Below are 22,456 nucleotides of genomic sequence, written 5' to 3' on the forward strand. Positions count from 1 at the left end.
GGTGTACCGGGGAGTGAGGCGAAGAAACGGCGGGAAATGGGTGTGTGAGGTCCGGGAGCCGAACAAGAAGTCGAGAATATGGCTGGGGACGTTTCCCACCGCGGAGATGGCAGCAGTAATTGCTTTGACATTTATTTATTTATTTATTACACTATTTATTCTACTTGGATGCAAAAAAAAAAACTCCTCTGAATTCTCCAATGGCATATGTTTGAGTTAATTCAATATTTATATTTCTTTTGGATTCTGACTTGAATGTTGTGCTGCGGATGCACATAATCTAAGAAAAAAATAATAATAATAATGCCGTAATTGCCCGTGCTTCTAACAACATGCCACATTGTCTCCATCAAAAATCACAAGCAAAGATGTACATAGAATCAAACTGTTTTTGCACAATCATATTAAGCCAAAAAAGAAAAGTTTTTGGTTCATCATCACTTCCTCATCCTTTATAACTAAAAAAACACAAAGGAAAAAGGTTTGCAAAGAGAGGAGGATTGATTTCTCAGCCTCTTACATTACCATGACATCTGTCAACCATTAAATACTATGTGGCTGCGCTAGCGTCGAGGGACCGCCGGTTGGCTTGCCCCAATTTTGGACTTTTTACTACTAATTTTATTTTATTTTATTTTATTATTTTTTTTTTTTAACATTTTCTTTACTATGTAATTGGCAAAATAACATTTATTTTGTATTTATATTTCATACTATATTATAGGGGTATATTTGTCATTTCACCTACACTTAACGGATTTAAACGGAAATGGGGAATGCGATAACGGTTTATAGCTTAGGGGAGTTTAATTTTAGTGAGGGTATTTTGGACAAAAACGTTGATACAGGAGGGTTAGGTGATTTTTTCCCATAGATACATTTAGTTAGTTTACAAATATATAGATTAGTTTTCTTTTTTAAGCTATTCTTAATCAAACGATTTGGGAATGGTCATTTTATTCTTTGGTTCATTTCATTCCTACCTTATTTTATTTTTCTGTACCAAACTAGCCCTTAAATTATAAAGAACAAATTAATAATTTTAAAAGAAAATAATGCATTAATTACATATCACCTTAAAAACTTATAATTCATTAATTCTAAATTTGGACATTGAATATATTTTATTTTATTTTTTTCATAAGAGCTATAGAAGTAACAAACCATGACCACCCATTAATATCGAATTGACCATTGTGTAATAATGGACACTTGAACTGGGCAAGGGTCTGCAACCCGCCGGAGATGATGGGTCACTGAAGTTCATCATCTTTTTCTTGTCAGAATTCGAAGTTCTTCATCTTCACCGTCTGGTTTGGTCACTACCATTGGGTCGTTGATGCTCAGTCTTCTCACCGGAACAAATGGTCTATGCAACTCATTGTGCTTACGTGTATAACAAATTTATATAGGTTTTGGAACAACAGGTAATGAGAGAGATTATTAGACCAGCTTCCAAGATTGAAAAATCAATCTCACCAACTTGTTTGTTAATATTCTTTTATTTTTATCTCTAAGCACCAAGATTTCAATTCTGGGTTGAGCAGCTCCATTAGAATAAAATGTTTAATGTATCCAAACATATAAAATGTTTCATTCGAATAGATGATAAAAGTACAGTTAAATAATTAGCATATTAATCGTGCTAGAAATGACACCAATTGCTATGCAAATTTACATTGGGACGTTCCACATTTAAGTTTTTCAGAACGAGAATTGTAACTTTAAAAATCCATGGAGAACTGACGCCAATTTTTAGTAATAGTAATGAAATAAAAACAACAAAGTGTTTGTGGAAGCAAGTGATACCAATTGGAGAAAACATTCCTAAATTTTTTGAAACCCAACCACAAACAATAAAAAATTTATTTTTCAAGAAACTTGGAGAACACACTTTTTGTCACAGCATTTTTAAATATTACGTACTTGATAACATTCTCAGGATCCAACCCTTCATAAAATTTCTACAATTTGCCCAATTATTGCAATCCTCATGGTCAAGAGCATCACATTCCAAATAATTAAGGCGGCATTTTGTAGGGCCAGAATCTTTTTTGCAATCCCTCCTGCAGTATGATTTCCAGCACGTCAACTGCCAGCTTAATACCATGTTGCCCCTAAAACCTAGAAAAAATAGGAGCAGAAAAAAGTATGATTGTCATTATGTAGAGTTTAGAATATATAGCAAACAAAAACTTACTAGGATTACACAATAACTTTTTCTTTTCAATAATTTAAAATACATTTTCAAAAGCAAAGTAAAAGTACCCGACTTCAGATTCTTCTGAAGAAAATTCGTCATCCGATGATTCTTCAGCTTCAATTCCTTTTTTCGGAAAGATCTCATGTCGTGGAATCTTCAATTGATCACACATAACTTGTGTCTCAAAACCTCTATCGCCTTTCGGAAAACTCTGTCCCACAGTCAAATGTGAAGCTATATACGCAACTCTATTAGCCACAGCGTTTCCTTGAGAATGTGGAAATTCTATGCGACAAACATCAAATTTTGACAACATATCAATAATTTTTCTGCAAAACAATAGTTTTTATATCAGTATAATTGAAAACAGGAATCTAAATTTAAAGAATAAACCCAAACTTTATACAAAAAGCTTACTTATAAAGTTCTAAATATTCCACTGGTATACGCTTCTCTTCATTTAGCACCTTGACAATTGTTTTATGGTCAATCTCAAATATTATTTCCTTTACTTCCGATTTACTTCGGAGAATTTCATCAATCCCATGATGCACTCCAAGTAAGAATACTTCATCTCTAGACGTTGCATCAGGAAGTGGCTTATGGAAAATTTCCAAAATCCTTCCCTTACAATCTCGGAATACTTCTCCACAAGAAGCTTCTTTCGTCCCATCAAGATTTACCTTAAAAAACCCAGAAACGCTTAACTTGTACCAACCAACAGGTGGCGGATGCCAAAAACATGGACATGTACCGTCTGTTAGAAAAACAATCGGACAACTCTCCAAAACATAAATTTGCTGCTTAAACATGTAATTATAAATCATTTCATCATATTGTCTAGGAATAAAGGATAACCAAAACATGAAGTCTTGTATCAAGACATATCTTGACTTGGAAACCCCAGCCGCATGCCAATCAGTGTGGTCTTTTTTGTACAACCCATACTTTTCTAATCCTATGTCGTGCTTCTTTACAAAAAACTGATGTTGGGCTCTACAAATAGCCTGTTGTTTAATGATCAAACAATATATTTGTTAAAAAAATAATTTTAATCATATAAAGATTAAAAATTATATATACATGTTGAACTTACCATAAATTGGTAGTAGTTAACAACCTCTCCCTTCTTGATCAAAGATACTAAACTTATGATGAAAGTATCAATGTTTGGAAACGTTCCTTCCTTCATATAAACGGCACGCACCATACGATGAAGGATTCCTAAAGAGGCATAATATAAAAATATCATTAAAGGCAGAAATATAGTAGCAAATAACAACAAATAAATAAACATTTTAATCATATGACGCCAAAATCTTTCTTGATTGTTTCTATATGTCAAGGACTTTTCTCCACTACTCCAGCCAAACCCGTGTGGCAAGATGTTGTATCTCCTTGCAACAGTCAGCCGACTTCCCATGGTCACTCGAGCCCGCGCGCTCCCACTCGTGCGCTCACTAATGTTGTAGTAGCCCTTGCCCTCTCACTGGGCTTGCAGACTAACACACTTAACACACTTGGGTCAGCAAGAGGAAAGAACACTTCTATTACTACAAAAAAATGCATTGTACAAGGCTAGCTCTCAAGTTCTTTATTTAGCTCTCAACTCGCACTCTAGGACTTGGTTACAAATGACACTTGGCTCTCAAAAAATGCGTTGTACAAGGCTAGCTCTCAAGTTCTTTATTTAGCTCTCAACTCACACTCTAGGACTTGGTTACAAATGACACTTGGCTCTCAACTCACACTCTAGGACTTGTTGGTTACATATGACACTAGTCATCTATTTATAGGCCTCCTCACTACTCTTTAACTTTCTACATATTTTAGATATTTACAAACTCAACAAAATTCCCTACTCATCTAGATTCTTCTATTCTCTAATTCTCTACATATTCTAAAATCTTCCCGACTCTCTCTACAAAACTATATATTTCTCTACACTAAGTTGGAAGACACTAGCACTCCACTCTCCTCATGCCATGCAGTCATCATCATGTAAAGTCCTCCTCAGCGCTCGGGTGTCGCCTGTGTGGCTTAGCCACGCTGTACAATTAGGCAGGGTGTGTATAGCTAAACACAATGCAAAAATTCAAACTGAATTAGATATTCGAAACCATTTCAAACTCTGGGCAATATGCTTTCATTACGGACTTTTTTCTTCATTTTTTAAAACTAGCAATGACAAGCATGGAATTCATGTTCTGGAATGATAGCAATAAAAGATTGCAATTTGACCTTTCCTCATCCTCTCCATGAATGATATTAATATCATCATTTGGAACAAATTCATTTGCTCTTTTTCTTCCTTTTTCTTTCTAATGTACTCTTTTATTTCTTCTTTAACACTTACTTGGCATCTTGTGAATGCACTCACATTCCTACATCCACCAGCTAAATGTTGCTTAGCCCGAAAAACACCTCCTTTTGTAACTTTTGCGAAGTAACAAGTGAGTGTGTTTATATCTTTTGGACCCGCCAAATGTGCGTAATTCCACAAGGGATCCTTTCTTGCACCTCCTTCACTTGGCATCTTTTATAGTACAACCTACGATCAAGACCTAAGTCACATAAAGCGGGAGCGGGAGCGGGAGCGGGAAAATTATGTCATAAATAGTGAGAATTTAAGCGAGAGTGCGGTCAGTGCATAAGAGCGACACCTGTTGAGAAGGATTGTGTGACTTAGATCAAGACAATAAAATAACTTCAGAAAATCACAGCAAGCATGCAATGTAAAGGCAACAGCATGTCAATTTCACAGCAATATTAGCATGTCAATTCTGAGAGCATAGAAAAAAACAATCAGCAAATTAAAATACAGAAAATCAGATTCTGAACTCTGGAGTTGGAAGATGTTTCATGTTTGTAATTCAATTGAAAACTGAGAACTTTGAAACAGAATCTGGATTCTGGAGTGAGATTCTGGTAGAATATAATCAACTTCAAGTACTTCAAGCCCATGATGGTCTTCAAACTTCATTTCAGCATTAAAAAAGCTTCGAAAGAATAAAAAAAGTGGCAGAATTCGGGAAAAAAAAATTTAATGATCATTTATTTGCATCATTTTTTTCATAACTAATACTGATCTTAGTTCACTATCTGTATCTCAGAACTATTATAACACAATAATTATTCTGTTCAAAACAGAGCTTTCAGAAAAAGAAATAGAAAAAAAAAAACAGAGAGGTTTCAGCTTTCAGAAAAACAAGATCAGGAAAACAGATTTAAAAAAAACAGAGTTTTCAGTCGAAAAAGAAAAAGAAATAAAATCACCATAGCTTCCAGCTTAAGAAGAAGAGAGCAGCACAAACAGCAGCAATAACAACAACAAAAGAAAAAAAAAAAATCAAATCAGAAAAAAGAGCTTCCGAGTGAAGAAGAAAAGCAGCAACAAAAAATAAAAAACCCAGATATTTCAGCCGAAGAAGAGCTTTTACTTTCAGAGTTTCAGCCAAAGAAGAAGAAGAAGAAGGGGAGAAAGAGAGAGAGAAAGGAGAAGAAGAAGCAGCAGCTTACTGTGTACCTGAGGTCCAATTGTCAACCTTAAGAAGAGACAGACGACCCAATCGTTCCGCCCTTTCTGCCTTCTTTTTCTCCTTTGCAAGCCCTAATTTTTTCTGTCCCAAATACGTCTTTACCTTCTGATTTTTTTTTATTTTTTACACGATAGTGGCTCACTGAATTAGATCTTTGAAACCATTTCAAACTCTGGGCAATACGCTTTCATTGCGGACTTTTTTCTTCATTTTTTAAAACTAGCAACGACAAGCATGGAATAGATGTTCTGGAATGATAGCAATAAAAGATTGCAAATTAAACTTTCCTCATCCTCTCCATGAATGATATTAATATCATCATTCGGAACAAATTCATTTGCTCTTTTTCTTCCTTTTTCTTTCTAATGTACTCTTTTATTTCTTCTTTAACACTCACTGGGCATCTTGTGCATGCACTCACATTCCTATATCCACCAGCTAAGTGCTGCTTAGCCCGAAAAACACCTCCTTTTGTAACTTCTGCACAAAAGTTACAAGTGAATGCATTTATATCTTTTGGATCCGCCAAATGTGCGTAATTCCACGAGGGATCCTTTCTTGCACCTCCTTCACTTAGCATCTTTCATAGTACAATCTACAATCAAGACAACAAAATAACTTCAGAAAATCACAGCAAGCATGCAATGTAAAAGCAACAGCATGTCAATTTCACAGCAATATTAGCATGTCAATTCGAGAGAATAGAAAAAAACAATCAGCAAATTAAAATACAGAAAATCAGATTCTGAACTCTGGAGTTGGAAGATATTTCATGTTTGTAATTCAATTGAAAACTGAGAACTGAGAAACAGAATCTGGATTGAGATTCTGATAGAAAATAATCAACTTCAAGTACTTCAAGCCCATGATGGTCTTCAAACTTCATTTCAGCATTAAAAAACTTCAAAAGAATGAAAAAAAGTGGCAGAATTCGGGCAAAATAAATTTAATGATCATTCACTTGCATCATTTTTTTCATAATTAATACGGATCTTAGTTCACTATCTGTATCTCAAAACTATTATAACACAATAATTATTCTGTTCAAAACAGAGCTTTCAAAAAAAAAAACACAGAGGGCTTTCAGAAAAACAAGATCAGGAAAACAGATTTTAAAACAAAAAGAGTTTTCAGTTGAGAAAGAAAAAGAAATAAAAACACCAGAGCTTCCATCTTAAGAAGAAGAGAGCAGCACAAACAGCAAAAAAAAAAAAAAAAAAACACGAGCTTCCAAGTGAAAGAAGAAGAAGAGCAGCAACAAAAAATAAAAAATAAAAAACCCAGATATTTCAGCCGAAGAAGAGCTGTTACTTTCAGGGTTTCAGCTGAAGGAGAGAGAGAGAGAGAGAGAGAGAGAGAGAGAGAGAGAGAGAAGAAGAAGAAGAAGAAGCAGCTTACTGCATACCTGAGGTCCAATTGTCAACCTTAAGAATAGAGAGACGACCCAATCATTCGCTCTTCCAGCCTTCTTTTTCTCCTTTGCAAGCCCTAAATTTTTCTGTCCCAAATACGTCTTCTTTACCTTCTGATTTATTTTTTTATTTTTTACACATTAGTGGCTCACATGGAAAGCAAAAACATTATATAAGGCAGAGCATTAATCAGGCACACATATTTGCGACAGGCCCAGCACATCATATCAAAGGCGCGTGACTCTTTCAATTCACTTAGCCCGGGCTATCTGTTAAAACGCTGAATCAACGCCTTGATGCACCTCAGGCGCATGCCCAGTGCTTTTTTGACAACTATGACCCAAAACCCAACCCAATAAGAATTTGAAACATCCCCAACAAAGTGTCATTGTGCCAGTGGGAAGGTGGGGGGGGAAAGTTTGGCTGATATTCTGGCGTGTGCAGTGGGAGCTTTCCTAGCGACGTATTTGGGCTTACCCTGGGGGGATCTCCACCGAGGAGGGTGACTTCATGGGATCCAATCATTAGAATGATTCAAGAGGAAAGTTCGTGGGATCCACTCATTAGAATGGTTTTGAGTCTTGAAACCGACTTTCTCTCTCTTTCAAACTCCAGCCATCGTGGTTCAGTGGATGGAGAGACTACAAAGGAACTTCTTGTGGGGCAATAAGGGGTATGAGTTCAAGTATCACCTTTTCAATTGGGAGTAGGCCCATTCAAGTAGGCAGTCTGGGGATTCAAAGGTTGGACTTGATCGACAAAACCTTGTTGGGGAAGTTGCTTTGGAGATTTGAGATCAAGAGGGACAGTTTATGATGGAGGGTCATTAGCTGTAATTCGGGGAAGGGAGATATGGTTGGTGCTCCGTGGAGGTGCGTGCTCCGGCAGGGGTATATGATTTTGGGCGGATGACTGGTGTGGAGAGATACTATTACCGGTGGTTTTTCTGAGACTCTTTCGGATTGCAGCACATAAACTTCCTACAATAGCCGATTGCTATCGCCTTCATAACAGGAGACCGATTTTGTATAACACAATTCATAAGACCATCTCAAGATTGGAAGGTGGAGGACTCTGTTGAGCTCCGGGGGATGTTGTACAATCAGTAGATCGGTAGGGGAGAGGAGGATGAGTGGGCATGGGAGTGGCTTCTCATTGGAGATTTGACTTTTGAGGTTCGCCCTTTATAAATGATTTTTTTTTTTTTTTTTGAAAAGTAAATTGCAATAGAAGGCGTTCAAAAGGGGAACGCGTCCCAAGGACTATACAAGACAGGAAAAAAGAGAAGAAGATGAGATCTATGGACCCAATGACCCCAAAAAGTCCATGATCTCATCCAAAGAAATACAATCTCTCCCCATGCCCAAACAAAAAAGAGAGCAAAGAATAGCGAACTTCAAAGCCCCAATGGAAGTCCCCTACCCATCAAAAGATCTTCGATTGCATTCTTTCCACAAACTCCACCAAATACAAAAGGGAATCACCATCCAGAAATGACGAACGCGCGCTCCCACCCTTTGGCCCCTCCAACCATCAATCAAATCCCTTGAGGTCCGGGGCATAACCCAGTGAACTCCAAAAAGACCCAACAAAAGGCTCCAGCAATCGTGTGAGCAACCGGACAGTACAAGAGAAGATGATCCACAAACTCTCCATCATTCATGCACATACAACACCAGTTAACAATAACATGTCGTCTCTTCCTCAAATTGTCAAAAGTCAAGATCTTGACCCAAATAGCAGTCCACACAAAGAAAGCCACCCTAAGAGGAGCCATCGAGTGTCAGACCGCTTTCCACGGGAAGATGGATCCACGAAAATCTGAAAGCTGGTGAAAATAGGACCGGAATTGGAGCTTCCCCTGAGGAGAAAGCACCCAAGTCAGTGAGTCCGACCAGGTGCCATCCATCTCCTGTCTATACAGAAGGTCCAACAAACCAATGACATCATCCACCTCCCAATCCTGAAAGGAGTGCCGGAACCAAACATCCCAAGACAACCTACCGCTATCAAGGCGATAACAGTTAGCAACCATAGCATGTCTATCAACAGCAATCCTGAACAACCTCGGGTACAGAAGAGACAAAGGACAGTCCTCGCACCAAGCATCCTCTCAAAACCGGATATCCCTTCCTTCCCGGACTCTGAATCTAATATGTTTTGAAAAATCATCCCAACCTCTCCCAATGGATTTCCAAACCCCACACCGACAGGCAACCTAACCAGTCTAGCCAACCCCCCCCCCCCCCCCCCCCCCTCCTCTCTCCAAACCGACAAGAAACAACTTTCCTCCGTAGCCTATGTCATTCACTGCCGAATCTCCAAAGCCACTTGCCTAGGAGGGCCCTATTGAAAGGGGCCAATCTCCTAATCCCTAGGCCTCCCAACCTGAGGGGCCTACAAACCTGCTCCCATCGAACGAGATGATACTTAAATTCCTCACCTCTACCACCCCACAAGAAATTCCGTTGGAGCATCTCAAGTCTTCCAACAACAACAGAGGGGATCTGGAAGAGCGACAAGGAATAAGTTGGGAGACTAGATAAAGTACTCTTCACCAAAGTAACTTTTCCCCCCTTTGAAAGGTATTGCTTTTTCCACCCTGCCAGCCTTCTCTGGAAACGCTCAATCATCGGGTCCCAGCTTCCCACCCTTCTCGTCGAGACACCCAAAGGCAAGACTAAATAAGAAATAGGGAAGGAGCTCGTCCTACACCCTTAGACAGCTGCGAGAAACTCCACCTCCTGAATATCTCCCACAAGGACAAGAACACTCTTTCCCAAGTTGACTTTCAGCCCAGAGACTGCCTGAAAACAAACAAGGACACGGCGCAAGTATCTCAACTGGGACTCCTCAACCTCACAGAAAACCAGAGTGTCATCCGCGAAAAGCAAATGAGAAATTTCCAAACTGATGAGCTGCGTCAGAACCAATCTTGAAGCCCCGAATAAACCCCAAGTCCACAACTCTCCTCATTAACCTACTAAGAGCCTCCATGACAATAATGAACAAGAAAGAAGAAAGAGGGTCTCCTTGCCTCAAACCACGGGAGCTGCCAAAAAACCCGGATGGGGACCCATTGACCAACACCGAGAATCTGACAGACGAGACGCAAGTAACAATCCATCGCCTCCATTCCTCTCTAACAGATAAAACAGAAAATTTCAGCAAACATGATCATAAACTTTCTTAATATCCAGTTTGTACAAAACACCCGGAATCCCGCTACTGAGCCTGAAATACCGGCAATAAGGTCGGAATCCAAAATCTGTCTACCCCCCAACAAACGCATTCTGAGAATCAGAAATGACGCCATCCAAAACCCCCCCCCCCCCCCCCCCAACGAAGCGCAAGGACTTCAGCGATCAGCTTATATTTGCACCCAATCAGACTAATGGGTCAAAAGTCCTTAAAATCAGTTGCCCCTCCCTTCTTGGGAATGAGAGCAATAAAAGAAGTATTCAACGACTATTTGAACCTCCCAGTAGAATGAAACTCATGAAAAGTGCCCATAACCTCCTGACGAACCACCTCCCAACTCTCCAGAAGGAACCTCATAGTGAAACCATCCGGACCTGGGGCTTTGAACGTGGAGGGGTTGCCTTTTTTCCTTGGAAGGCAATTTGGCGCACCAAAACCACCCCTTTAAAGGTAGCTTTCTTTGGGTGGAGAACTTTATGGAGGATTTTGACAATAGATAACCACAAGAGAAGGCGTAGGCCGCGTATCTGATGGTCAATTGGTGTTGTATGCATAAGATGGATAAGAGTCGGTGAACCATCTACTCTTGCATTTCCTGGTGACTGGGATGGGACTTTATTCTTGTCTGCTTTGGTGTTTCTTTGGTCATGCCTCATTCTACATAGAGCATGCTTACAGCTTGGAGAGGATGTACACGAGATGCTTGGATGGTTGCTCCTCTTTGCTCGTGGTCGGGTATTTGGTAGAGAGAGTAATAGGGGATCTTTTGATGGGGAGGAGACTCCTATTTGGGCACTCAAGTTCTCTATTCTTATTTTGTTAGTTGTTACGGTAAATGGTTGAAATTGTAAATTTGTTAAGGAAGTGATGATTTTTAAGGATAATTTGAGGATACAGCATATTGTTTTGGCTGAGCTTTGTATTTGGGATGCATTCGAGAGCTATTCTATGATATGTTCCTTCCACCCAAAAAAAAAAAAAAAGGGAAGAAGAAGAAGCATTAGCACTTCAATAATGGATAAGAAATGACGAAATGTAACTTCAACTACTATTTGCACTGCCTTCTGGTCAACTTTTTGAATGAATTAATAATTGTAAACTGCAACCTCAAATTCATGCTCTTATCATGACCATGACTTGAGTTCTGTTCTCGGTCCAGGTTTGGTCTTAAATAATTAAGAATCGAAGTAAAAATGAATTTTATGAAAAAGGAATAAGTAATATTATGCAACAACTATAGATTGAACATACCAAATCTCCGAACAAAAAGTATCTATGTTTTATGTATTCATTTGACTCCCACTAGGATACGTAGAGATAAGATTTACAAATTTCCCCCCTCCATAATTTTTCTTTTTAATACGGGGTATCAATCTAAAGGATGCTCCCACCCAAATTGAAATTGGATTTTTTTTTTCCAAATGGTAAAATATATATTGTGCAACATATTATGAGGATAATGCAAATGAACTTTACAGGTTAAAACAATGAAAATATACAATTGCATCAGGCTCTAAGCTCGTAAGCTATAAATAGAGCTTTTGGATCACATAACTTTTACTAAAATTATCATTCGAATGAAAAGTAATGAAAAATGAGGGCACATGCATATTATAAACACACTTACCTGGGCCCTCACCATTTATTGCATCACCAGCTTCATTAGTAGAAAATGCATTGCTCTCAACATTGGTTGCATCGCTAACTGCATCAGTACGACTCATAAACCATCGCCGGCTGTCATAAGTGTTCCTCATCATCATTTGCGGCTAACAATACAAAAATTCAGTCAGCCAAATATGATATGACAGATGAAGATGTAATTTCCATTTGAATGAAGATCCAAATTTAAAGGTAAACCAATAATCTTCTGTCTTCCACAACAATATGAAATATATATATATATATATATATATATATATATATATATGCTATATGAAGAATGTAGCAGCAAAGGGCAATCTTATTCAAGTCGAATAATTACATTGATCAAGTCGGGATCATCATCTCTTTTTTTTCCCCTTTCTTATAAGTTTGGAATCATGATCATTATCCTACCCTTTATCCCATATACATGGAATAGGCCATCTCTCTCTTATTTCGTTCTATTTTTTGGTAAGTATCTCTCTTATTTCATTCTTTACTATTGAAATCTGTTTCTCCCATTATATTTAATTTTCCAATCAAGTCTAATTATTCTATCCCATATTGGTTTGCCTATTTTTCTTTTATCTAACTTTTTTTTTTTTTTTGATTAATAATAATCGATTAAAAAGCGCTCAAAAGAGGAACGCGTCCCATAACAAGAGTGGAACCGGGTTCTAAGGACCCAAAGAATCCAAAAAATTAACTAAGTCATCGGAAGAGGAGCAAGAACTCCTCTTCACGTAACTAAAAAATAGAACGAATAATATGAAGTTTCAGCGTCGCCATGAACGACTCATTCCCTTCGAACATTCTACTATTCCTCTCCTTCTAAATGAACCACCAAACGCAATGCGGAACTATCCTCCAATAGTCGCGAACACTGCTTCTCATACGGGCTCCCTTCCATGCGTTAATCAATCCCCTGGAAGATGACGGCATTACCCAAAACATACCGAATAAACCAAATATAAGTTTCCAACAGTCGTACGCCACTGGACAATGCAAGAGGATATGATCCACTAACTCACCATCTCATTTGCAAAGGCAACACCAATTAACAATACAATTGCCTCTCTTCCTCAAATTGTCAATCATCAAAATCTTGCCACATACAGCTGTCCAAACAAAAAATGTCACTCTAGTAGGAGCAGTAGAACGCCATATGGTCTTCCATGGAAAATCAATGCCAACGAAGTTGGTTAAGCATCGAAACAGAGATCGTACTTCAAATCAACCATGGGACGAGGGGATCCACCTAATATCATCACTACCTCTGCCAACTGCCTCCTGTTTATACAACATATCCAGAAAAACACATACCTCGTCCATCTCCCAATCCTGAAAAAAACGCAGAAAGCTCACATCCCACGTAATCCCACTATTATCAAGCTGATAACAGTCAACTACACAAGCATGTCTATCGGTGGCGATGCTGTACAAACTTGGAAAGGTGCAAGATAACGGCTAATCACCGCACCATAAATCCTCCCAAAAACGAGCATATCTACTGTCATGCACCTTAAATCTAATATGGGAAGAGAAAACATCCCAACCCTTCCGAATGGATTTCCACACACTAACTCCTCCCGCAATAGAGACTGAACGAGTAGACCACCCGCCGCTCTCCTCCCCAAAGCGACATGAAACGAGCCTTCTCCAAGGGCGATGCCTTTCCCTGCCGAATCTCCATAACCATTTACCCAAGAGAGCTCGATTAAAAGGAACCAACCTCCGAATACCGAGACTACCCAACTTGATGGGCTTGCAAACTTACTCCCACCAGACGAAATGATACTTAAACTCTTCGCCCCTTCCACCCCAAAGGAAATCCCTTTGGATCTTTTCAATCCTTTCAGCAACAGAGCATGGGATTGGGAACACAGATAAAAAATAAGTAGGCAGCTCAAGAGAGTACTCTTTATGAGAATAACTTTCCCCCCTTCGACAGATATTGCTTCTTCCATCCTGCCAACCTCTTAACGTATATATCTATCACAAGTCCCAACTCCCCACCCTCCTAGAGGAGACCCCCAAAGGCAGACCCAAATAAGGAATAGGAAAAGAACTCACCCTACACCCTAGAACTGCAGATAAGGAGGAAATGTCCTGGACATCCCCAACCGGAACAAGCACACTCTTATCACAAGTCCCAAATCCCCACCCTCCTAGAGGAGACCCCCAAAGGCAGACCCAAATAAGGAATAGGGAAAGAACTCACCCTACACCTTAGAACTGCAGATAAGGAGGAAATGTCCTGAACATCCCCAACCGGAACAAGCACACTTCTTAGCCACATTGACCTTCAGTCCAGAAACCGCCTGAAAACAAACCAGAATGCACCTCAAATATCTAAGTTGAGACACATCAGCATCACAAAAGACCAAAGTATCATCTGCAAACAGGAGATGAGAAATCTCCATTTGAAAAGCTAAGTCTCTGCCCACCCTAAAGCCCTTGATAAGACTGAGATCCTCTGCCTTCCTCATAAGTCTACTCAAACCCTCCATTACGACAAGAAAGAGAAAAGACGACAAGGGATCACCTTGTCTCAAACCTCTAGAGCACCTGAAGAAACCGAGATCCATTCACGAAAACAAAGAACTTTACTGCCGAAAAACATGCCTCTATCCATTTCCTCCATCTACTACCAAACCCCATTCTCAGAAGTAAGTACAATAGGAAATTTCAGTTAACATGATCATAAGCTTTTTCAGTGTCAAGTTTGCATAAAACTTCAAGGACTCCATTTCACAATCTAGAATCCACACATCTGCCTGCAATAAGAACTGAGTTAAGAATCTGTCGTCCTCCTACAAAAGCATTCTGAGAATCCGAAATAATTCCATCCATGACATCCCTCTTCCTAAAAGCAAGAACCTTAGCAATAAGCTTGTAAATGCAACGCACAAGGCTAATTGGTCTAAAATCCTTAATATCGGAAGCACCACCCTTCTTAGGGATGAGGCAATAAAAGAGGCATTTAACGACTTCTCGAAGACTCCGTTAGAATGAAACTCCTGAAAGGTACCCCCATCACCTCATTTCTCACCACCTCCCAACATTCCAACAAAAATCGCATAGTAAACCCATATGGCCTCGGGGCTTTGTCGCCATTGCAGCTCGACAAAGCCTTAAGCACTTCCTCTTCGAAAAAAGGCATCTCAAGACCATCTCTATCCACCTCAGAAATAGCCTCAAAATGAAGCCCGTCCAGCTTGGGTCTCCATCCTAACGGCTCAGTGTATAGCTTCTGGTAAAAGGCGGCGATCCCATTACACACAACTCCGAACCATCCACCCGAATTCGCCCTATATGATTACTCTTTCTATGGGCATTAGCAAGCCAGTGGAAAATTTTCGTATTATCTGACTTGAAACTAATCTTCTATTTCTGAAGTCTTAACGGTGCTTATCAAAAAAAAAAAAAAAAAAAAGGTTGCATCAACGGGTCTAAATTAAACATGTCTAGACCACCTAAGTCGGCCTTCCTTTTATCGTATTTGCAACAAGTGTCGCTCTTGATTTATGTCACGCATTAATTATTAACCATATTACTTCTAATTACTTGTATCATCCACCAAAGCATTCTTATTTCAACTACAAAAATGTGTTTCATACTTCTCATCTAGCTAAGCATTCTTATTTCAGCTACACAAATGCATTTCATACTTCTCTTTTATTACCTGACAAGCCTGCTCCCTTAGTTAGCAACTTCATCTTTGATGTGATTGGACCCCAACTGATCTGATTATACACCCACTCACTCATTATAATTAGGGGTGCACAAAAAATCGGTAGAACAGGTGAATATATATGAACCGAACTAGACCGTATGGTTCATGTTGGGGCACAGCGGAAGCGCTCGAACACAAAGATCGAATGAAAGCCAACAAAGCAATCACACACAAACACAAGATATACATGGTTCAGCCAAAACCGACCTACGCCCATGATGTCATAAATCTCGGGGTTTATGGCTTAAAGAGGGTGATTGTAATACAAGGTTCTTCCATAGGCTTGCCAATGCTCCGAGGAGGGCAATTATATTAGGCAAATCTGCATCAATGGGGTGGAGTTGTGTAGAAAGGAGGAGGTGCGCATGGGCATTGTCTCTTACTATCAGAGACTACACTGAAACCTACAGTTGGAGACCTCAGCTTGGCGGTCTTGATTTTAATTCAATTTCAGCGATGGATAGGGATGGGTTAGAGGATCCTTTTTCAGAAGAGGAAGTGTTGAATGCATTGAAGAGTTGCAACGACGAGACCCGGGTCCAAATGGATTCACTATTAGGTTCTTGTTGGAGAGATGGGATGTGGTTAGGGGTGAGGTGATGGGCACATTTCATGATTTCCATTCTCATGGGCGGAGGTTTGCATGGGCATCATCTCTTACTACCAAAGACTCTACACTGAAGCCTAAAGTTAGAGACTTCGGCTTGGCAGTCTTGATTTTGATTTGATTTCAATGATGGATAGGGATAGGTTAGAGGTTCCTTTTTCGGAAGAGGAAGTGTTGAATGCATTGAAGAGTTGCAACAGCGACAAAGACCCGTGTCCTGATGGATTCACTATGAGACTCTTGTAGGAGAGCTAGGATGTGGTTAGGGGTGAGGAGATGGGAACATTTCATGACTTCCATTCTCATGGGCAGTTCGAGAAGTCATTGAATGCATCTTTATTGCCCTCATCCCTAAGAAGGGTGTCTGATTTCAGGGACTTTAGACCTTTTAGTTGGTGGGATGTATGTATAATTTAATAACTAAGGTTCTTATTCTAAGATTAAGGTATCTCTGGATGATGGCATTTCATAATCCTAGAATGCTTTTATAAGTGGTCAACAGATTCTGGATTCAACTCTCACTGCTAGTGAGTGCGTGGATTCTAGGTTTAGTAGTGGAATTCCAGGAGTCCTTTGTAAGCTTGGCATTGAGAAAGCTTATGATCACGTCAACTACAGCTTCTTGTTGTATCCGTTGGAGAGGTTGGGTTTTGTGGAGAGATGGAGGAAGTGGATTGAGACCTGATTTCATTTGTGAGATATTTAATTCTGGTGAACGGATCTCCGACTAGTTTCTTTGGAAATTCTCGGGGCTTGAGACGGGATCCTCTATCTCCGTTTTTATTTATCATTGTTATGGAGGCTCTTAGCAGATTGATGAGGAAGGTTGTGGATCTGGGCCTCATTAGGGGCTTCAGGATGGGTAGAGATGTGGGGCCCATCAAATGGAGATTTCTCATTTGCTGTTTGTGGATGATACTTTGGTTTTTTGTGGTGATGCTGATGTGTCCCAGCTCACATACTTGAGGTGTGTTTTGGTTAGCTTTCAGGCAGTATCTGGTTTGAAAGTAAATGTGGGCAAGAGGACCCTTGTCCTTGTGGGGGAGGTTCAAGATATTGCTTCACTTGTTGCGGTTCTTGGGTGCATGGTCAGCTCTTTCCTATTTCTTATCTAGGATTGCATTTAGGCTCTTCGTCGAGGAGGGTGGGGGGTTGGGATCCCATGATTAAGCGGTTTGAGAGAAGATTTGCTGGGTGAAAGAAGCAGTATCTTTCAAAGGAAGGGAAGGTCACTCTTATGAAGAGCACGCTATCGAGTCTCCCTACATACTTTCTCTCTCTTTTTTAGATCCCATCCTTCGTGGCTAGAAGGATTGAAAGACTTCAGCGAAATTTCCTTTGAGGAGGGTGGGGGTTTGGGACCCCGTGATTGAACAGTTTGAGAGAAAATTTGCCAGGTGGAAGAAACAGTATCTTTCAAAGGGATGGAAGGTCACTCTCATGAAGAGCACGCTATCGAGTCTCCCTACATACTTTCCCTCTCTTTTTCAAATCCCATCCTTCGTGACTAGAAGGATTAAAAGACTTCAGCAAAATTTCCTTTAGGGTAGGTTTGGGGGAGGAGTTTAAGTTTCATCTTGTTCGTTAGGAACAAGTGTGTAGACCTCTTTCGCTCGGCCTCTTGGGGAGATTGATTCATTTTAAAGGGATTTCCTAGGGAAGTGGTTGTGCAGATTTGGAGGCAAGCGGCATCTGTAGGGGAGGAGGGTTATTTTGTGCCGCTTTGGGGAGGAGAGAGGTGGTTGGTCCTCTCACGCGGTTAGATCAGTTGGAGCCTGGATGTGTTGGTGGTTGGAAGTTCATTCGGAAGGGTTGGGATGAAGTTTCTAAAAACATCAGATTCAGAGCTAGGGACGGTAGGGGCATTCGGTTTTGGAAGGACTAATGGTGTGGAGATCGTCCACTGGCCTTTTCTTTCCCCAGGCTTTTCAAGATTGCCATTGATAGGCACGCCTTGGTTGCCGACTGTTATTGACTTCATGGCGGAAGGATTATTTGGGATATGCTGTTTTGGCAGCATTTTTAAGACTGGGAATTTAGGTTCGTTCCTTTTTCTATTGCCTTTCTGGCTTCTCAGGTGCTGATTATCCTTGGAAGACAGTTTGGCGTTCGAAGACTCCTCTCAAAGTGGCCTTCTTTGGTTGGACTGTAGTTTGGGGTAAGATCTTGATCCTTGATAACCTGAGAAGGAAAAGACAAGTTACGGTGAATTGGTGTTGCATGTCAAAAAGGGATGGAGAGTCAGTGCATCATCTTCTTTTGCATTGTACAGTGGCTCATGATTGTTGGAGTCTTATTTTTGGCTTGTTTAGCATCCATTGAGTCATGCCTCGGTCTTTAAGGGGATTGGTAGACGCTTGGAGAGGATGTTTTGTGGGAGCCCACACCCGTGATTTTTGGAGGGTGGCAACCTTTTGCATTTGGTGGTGCATTTGGAAGGAGCAGAATAGAAGATCTTTTGAGGGAGGAATTTTCCATTGGGACTTTTGAAATTTCTTATCATTAGTTCACTTTTTTGTTGGGAAATGGGGAGATATTGTAAATCTATAGAGGAGATTATTGATTTTTTTGGGTTCCATAGGACCTTTCTTGTTGGCTCTTGCCTCTGTGTAGTTTGGGGATGCGTTCCTTTTTTGAACGTTTTCTAATACATATTTACTTATCAAAAAAAAGAAAGATGATACTTCTTGTACATGTATAACAAATGTTAATTGAATGTCTTCATAATTTAAAATTAATATTACTGAATTTGGAACTGTGATCGATACTTCATAAGTACCACATGTGACTGAATAACCTTTGACATTGAGACATAACCTTTTAGCATGGATTATATTTAGAGCTCACTGTTCAAATTTGTATTTGTATCCCCTCTTAGATTATTTACATTTTTAAATACATGTTGCCCATTTTATGAAAATAATGGTTTTTTTTTTTTTAGGATTAAATGCTAGAAAACACCCTTGTATTATAGATATTGTGCATATTACACCCTAATGTTTCAATTTGATATATAACTCCAACACATTTGGTTAATTCTTGCATCTTACTACCTTCCGTAAAATATTCGCCAGGAAGAGCAGTTAAATTAATCATGTGACCAACATGTGACCAACACGTGACATGATATTTATGATTAAAGACAAAAGTGATCCTTTCTTTCTCTCTCAGACAGCAAGCACAATTTTCTCTCTTATATCACTAGCTTTTACCTCTCCAAATCTCTCTCTCTTCGTTGCCCTCTGCAACTCACTTAGACTCCTCTCTCTATTTCTCTCTCTCTCTCTCTCTATATATATATATTCATTTGAATCTCTCTCTTGAAGTATCTCAATTTGTTGCATTTGAATCTCTCTCTACAAACCAAAACAATTTCCTAACTTTTGAACCTATATGCATAAACACTGTCAAAATGTTAGGCATACACACGCACGTATAAATATAACGTGTATAAAGTCTGTCATTCTAATTTCTTAGCCCCCCCCCACCCCCCTTCCCCCCTTCTCTGTCTAGCCTACTTCTCTCTCTCTCTCTCTCTCTCTCTAGCATCAAGCATATTTCTCTCTCTCTTTATACTTATATATATATATATATATATATATATATATATATCAGAGTTATCAAAGGCCCAAGGGCACTAGAGGTCCTTTGGAGCCTAGGCACAAGGCAAGGTGCACGCATGAGTGAGACGAGGCGCACGCATGAGTGGAGTGAGGCACACAATTGGAAGTTTAAAGTACTATTAAAGCATATTCACATTCCATATTAAAGGCGCAAATGTTGTCAAAGGCGTACCAGGGCACACAACAAGTGCAAGTGTTGCGCCTGTATGAGCCTGGAGCCTAGGTGCACCCTTAACAACACTAATATATATATATATATATATATATATATATATAGCGGCAAGCGTGTTTCCTAATGCAGCAACAGATATACTTCAATCCAAGAGAAAGAAAAAAAAACGACAAAGAAGCCAATAACTTTAAATCCAAAATCGGAACCGAAACCCACATGCCACCCAGTCCATCCCCGAATTTGAATTCAGATTCATGCCTCCAACACTTTGTTTTCCAATTAAACTTGCCATTGTCACACTAATCACACCACAATATCCAAATCAATGATAATCTCAGATGAATATATACGTGTGTGTGTGTGTGTGCGCGCGCGCATGTGTATACACATTCGTATATGTATATAAGAGAGATCGAAAGATAGAAGAACAAACAAGGGTAAGAGTTAGGACTTGAGCCCCAAGACCTAGAAATATTTTCCTTCATATAAAAAGAAAGCAAAGAGTGAAATTGAAACCCTATTCAATGAAATTGAGGGATGGATGAGATGAACATGCGGAAGAGATACACACTTGTAAAGTGCCGTTTCCTTTGGGTCATTTTAGATATAACCTTTTTTTTTTTTTTTTTATTTCATTACACTGGTATTTAAGTAATTTTACAGCTCACAGAAGGGACCGATTTGAACCAAATCATTAGGTGAGGGGTTTTTTTAGAACAGAAGGGGTGCTGTATGCGCAATTTGGATACCACAAGAATGTTTTTTTTCATTTAATCCTTTTCCTTTATAGCAATAAACAAACTTTAATATATTGCTTGTAAATATCATTTTTATATTTTTTTTGAATTATTCTAGAACCAATTTTATAATATAAATAAGAGTATTAGCTTTTGCTCCACAACAACAATGGCTTGTAATCCCTCTGTAATATAAGCTATTCAAATAGTCATATAACAAATCCATTGAGTATAAAATTAAGTTATGTTATTTAGTTTACTAACGTGGATATGCAGTTGGATATGCAGTTGGAAGTTAGTGACTAAACTCGATATGCAGGATATGGAAAGCAAAATACTCAAATAAGATGGAAGAATAGAGAAGAATATAGAGATATAGTCAGTAGAGAGTTAGACGACCTAAGACATGAGTACAGAAAGTACTGTGTTATGTGCATGGGATTGATGATTTTGAACCAGAATTGGAGAAAATTTAGTTGAAAGTTTAAATTAATTTTTTCCAATTTCAAATTGGTAAAAAACGGTATTTGAAATCCCATCAATCAATCGTGTCCCAAACATTTTCCAAATCCAAATCCCATCAAATCCCTCGATTACAAACACAGCTTAATACAGCAAAATATCTAAATCGCTAATTCTAGCGGAATAATTCTTACCTTCATGTTGAACACAACGTTCTTGAGCTCCATCACGATCTTTCCCATCTTGTAGCGTCTCTGAGGGAGATCGATGTTGCTGTAGTAAGTCCTCCGGTACTGTTCCGCAGACGGAGGATCATCATCCACCTCTTCCACTACCTTGGTGTGGATAGATTTGTCTGAAACCCACAGCTTCAGCCCCTGCTTACGCGTCCCCGTTATTTCCAACCTCTCATATTTCTCGTCTTCCATCACCTTGCACGGGAATACTGGCCCTTCTTTCAGAATACGATTGAATGCTCTGTTTTTCTTATCTTCGGCGTGAGGAAGCTGTTTGGAGTGCGAGTCCGAATCCGAATTGTTAGTTGGAATAGCTGATTCGGTATTACAGTCGGACGAAGCGAAGGTGCGGAGCTTCCAGTAGATTGTGGTGAGAGCTCTTGAGGCAATTGTTGAATCTAGGGGTTTTGGATGTGAGAGAGAGGAGGGATATAGAGATCTTGACGCCATTGATGCATTTAGGGTTTTTGGGTGAGAAAGAGGAGGAGGTAAATATAGTTTTTTTTTTTTTTTTTAAGAGCAAGTGGGGGTATGTATGTAACTCCCCCGTGTGCAAACGGGGTTTTTTGTTTTTAAATAAAAACAAAGGAAAAATAAAAGTGCTGGCCACGTTGGACTGTCCGACAACGATCATGATGACCAGTTGAAAATCTTTTTTTTTTTTTTTTTTTTAGTTGACAGAAAAATACATATGTTACATAATTCGCTCATCACTGGTACTCCATTGCTCCGCATGTGAATTGGCGGTTTGAGACGCTTTCGTGCTTTTGAATTCGCGAATTCAATTTAAGAATTCACCGATTTTTAAAGTTCAATTCGACGAATTGTGTAAGGTAAAATCGTGTATTTTGTTCAAGAATTCGACTACTTTTAACAATAAATTT

General features: G+C 39.3%; 1 protein-coding gene across 2 annotated transcripts; it reads right to left on the minus strand.

The window, feature by feature from the left end:
* Nucleotides 1-1,852: 1,852 nt before the first annotated feature.
* Nucleotides 1,853-22,069, minus strand: LOC132280176 (uncharacterized). 2 transcript variants are annotated; one of them, XM_059782310.1, is made up of 6 exons: nt 21,531-22,069; nt 11,995-12,124; nt 3,300-3,427; nt 2,621-3,210; nt 2,269-2,532; nt 1,853-2,124 (listed from the first exon to the last, which is right to left on the minus strand). In XM_059782310.1, the coding sequence occupies exons 1-6, from the start codon at nt 22,020-22,022 to the stop codon at nt 2,118-2,120; spliced, it is 1,611 nt and encodes a 536-aa protein (XP_059638293.1). In that variant the 5' UTR covers nt 22,023-22,069; the 3' UTR covers nt 1,853-2,117. The 2 variants fall into 2 exon arrangements, with proteins under 2 accessions (XP_059638293.1, XP_059638292.1); XM_059782309.1 differs by having other exon boundaries at nt 11,983-12,124.
* Nucleotides 22,070-22,456: the final 387 nt, after the last annotated feature.

Source organism: Cornus florida, unplaced genomic scaffold (genome assembly GCF_030987335.1).
Source record: "Cornus florida cultivar Cherokee Brave unplaced genomic scaffold, ASM3098733v1 CherokeeBrave_3.0.0_Hap2_Chr10, whole genome shotgun sequence".
NCBI classification, from domain to species: domain Eukaryota; kingdom Viridiplantae; phylum Streptophyta; class Magnoliopsida; order Cornales; family Cornaceae; genus Cornus; species Cornus florida.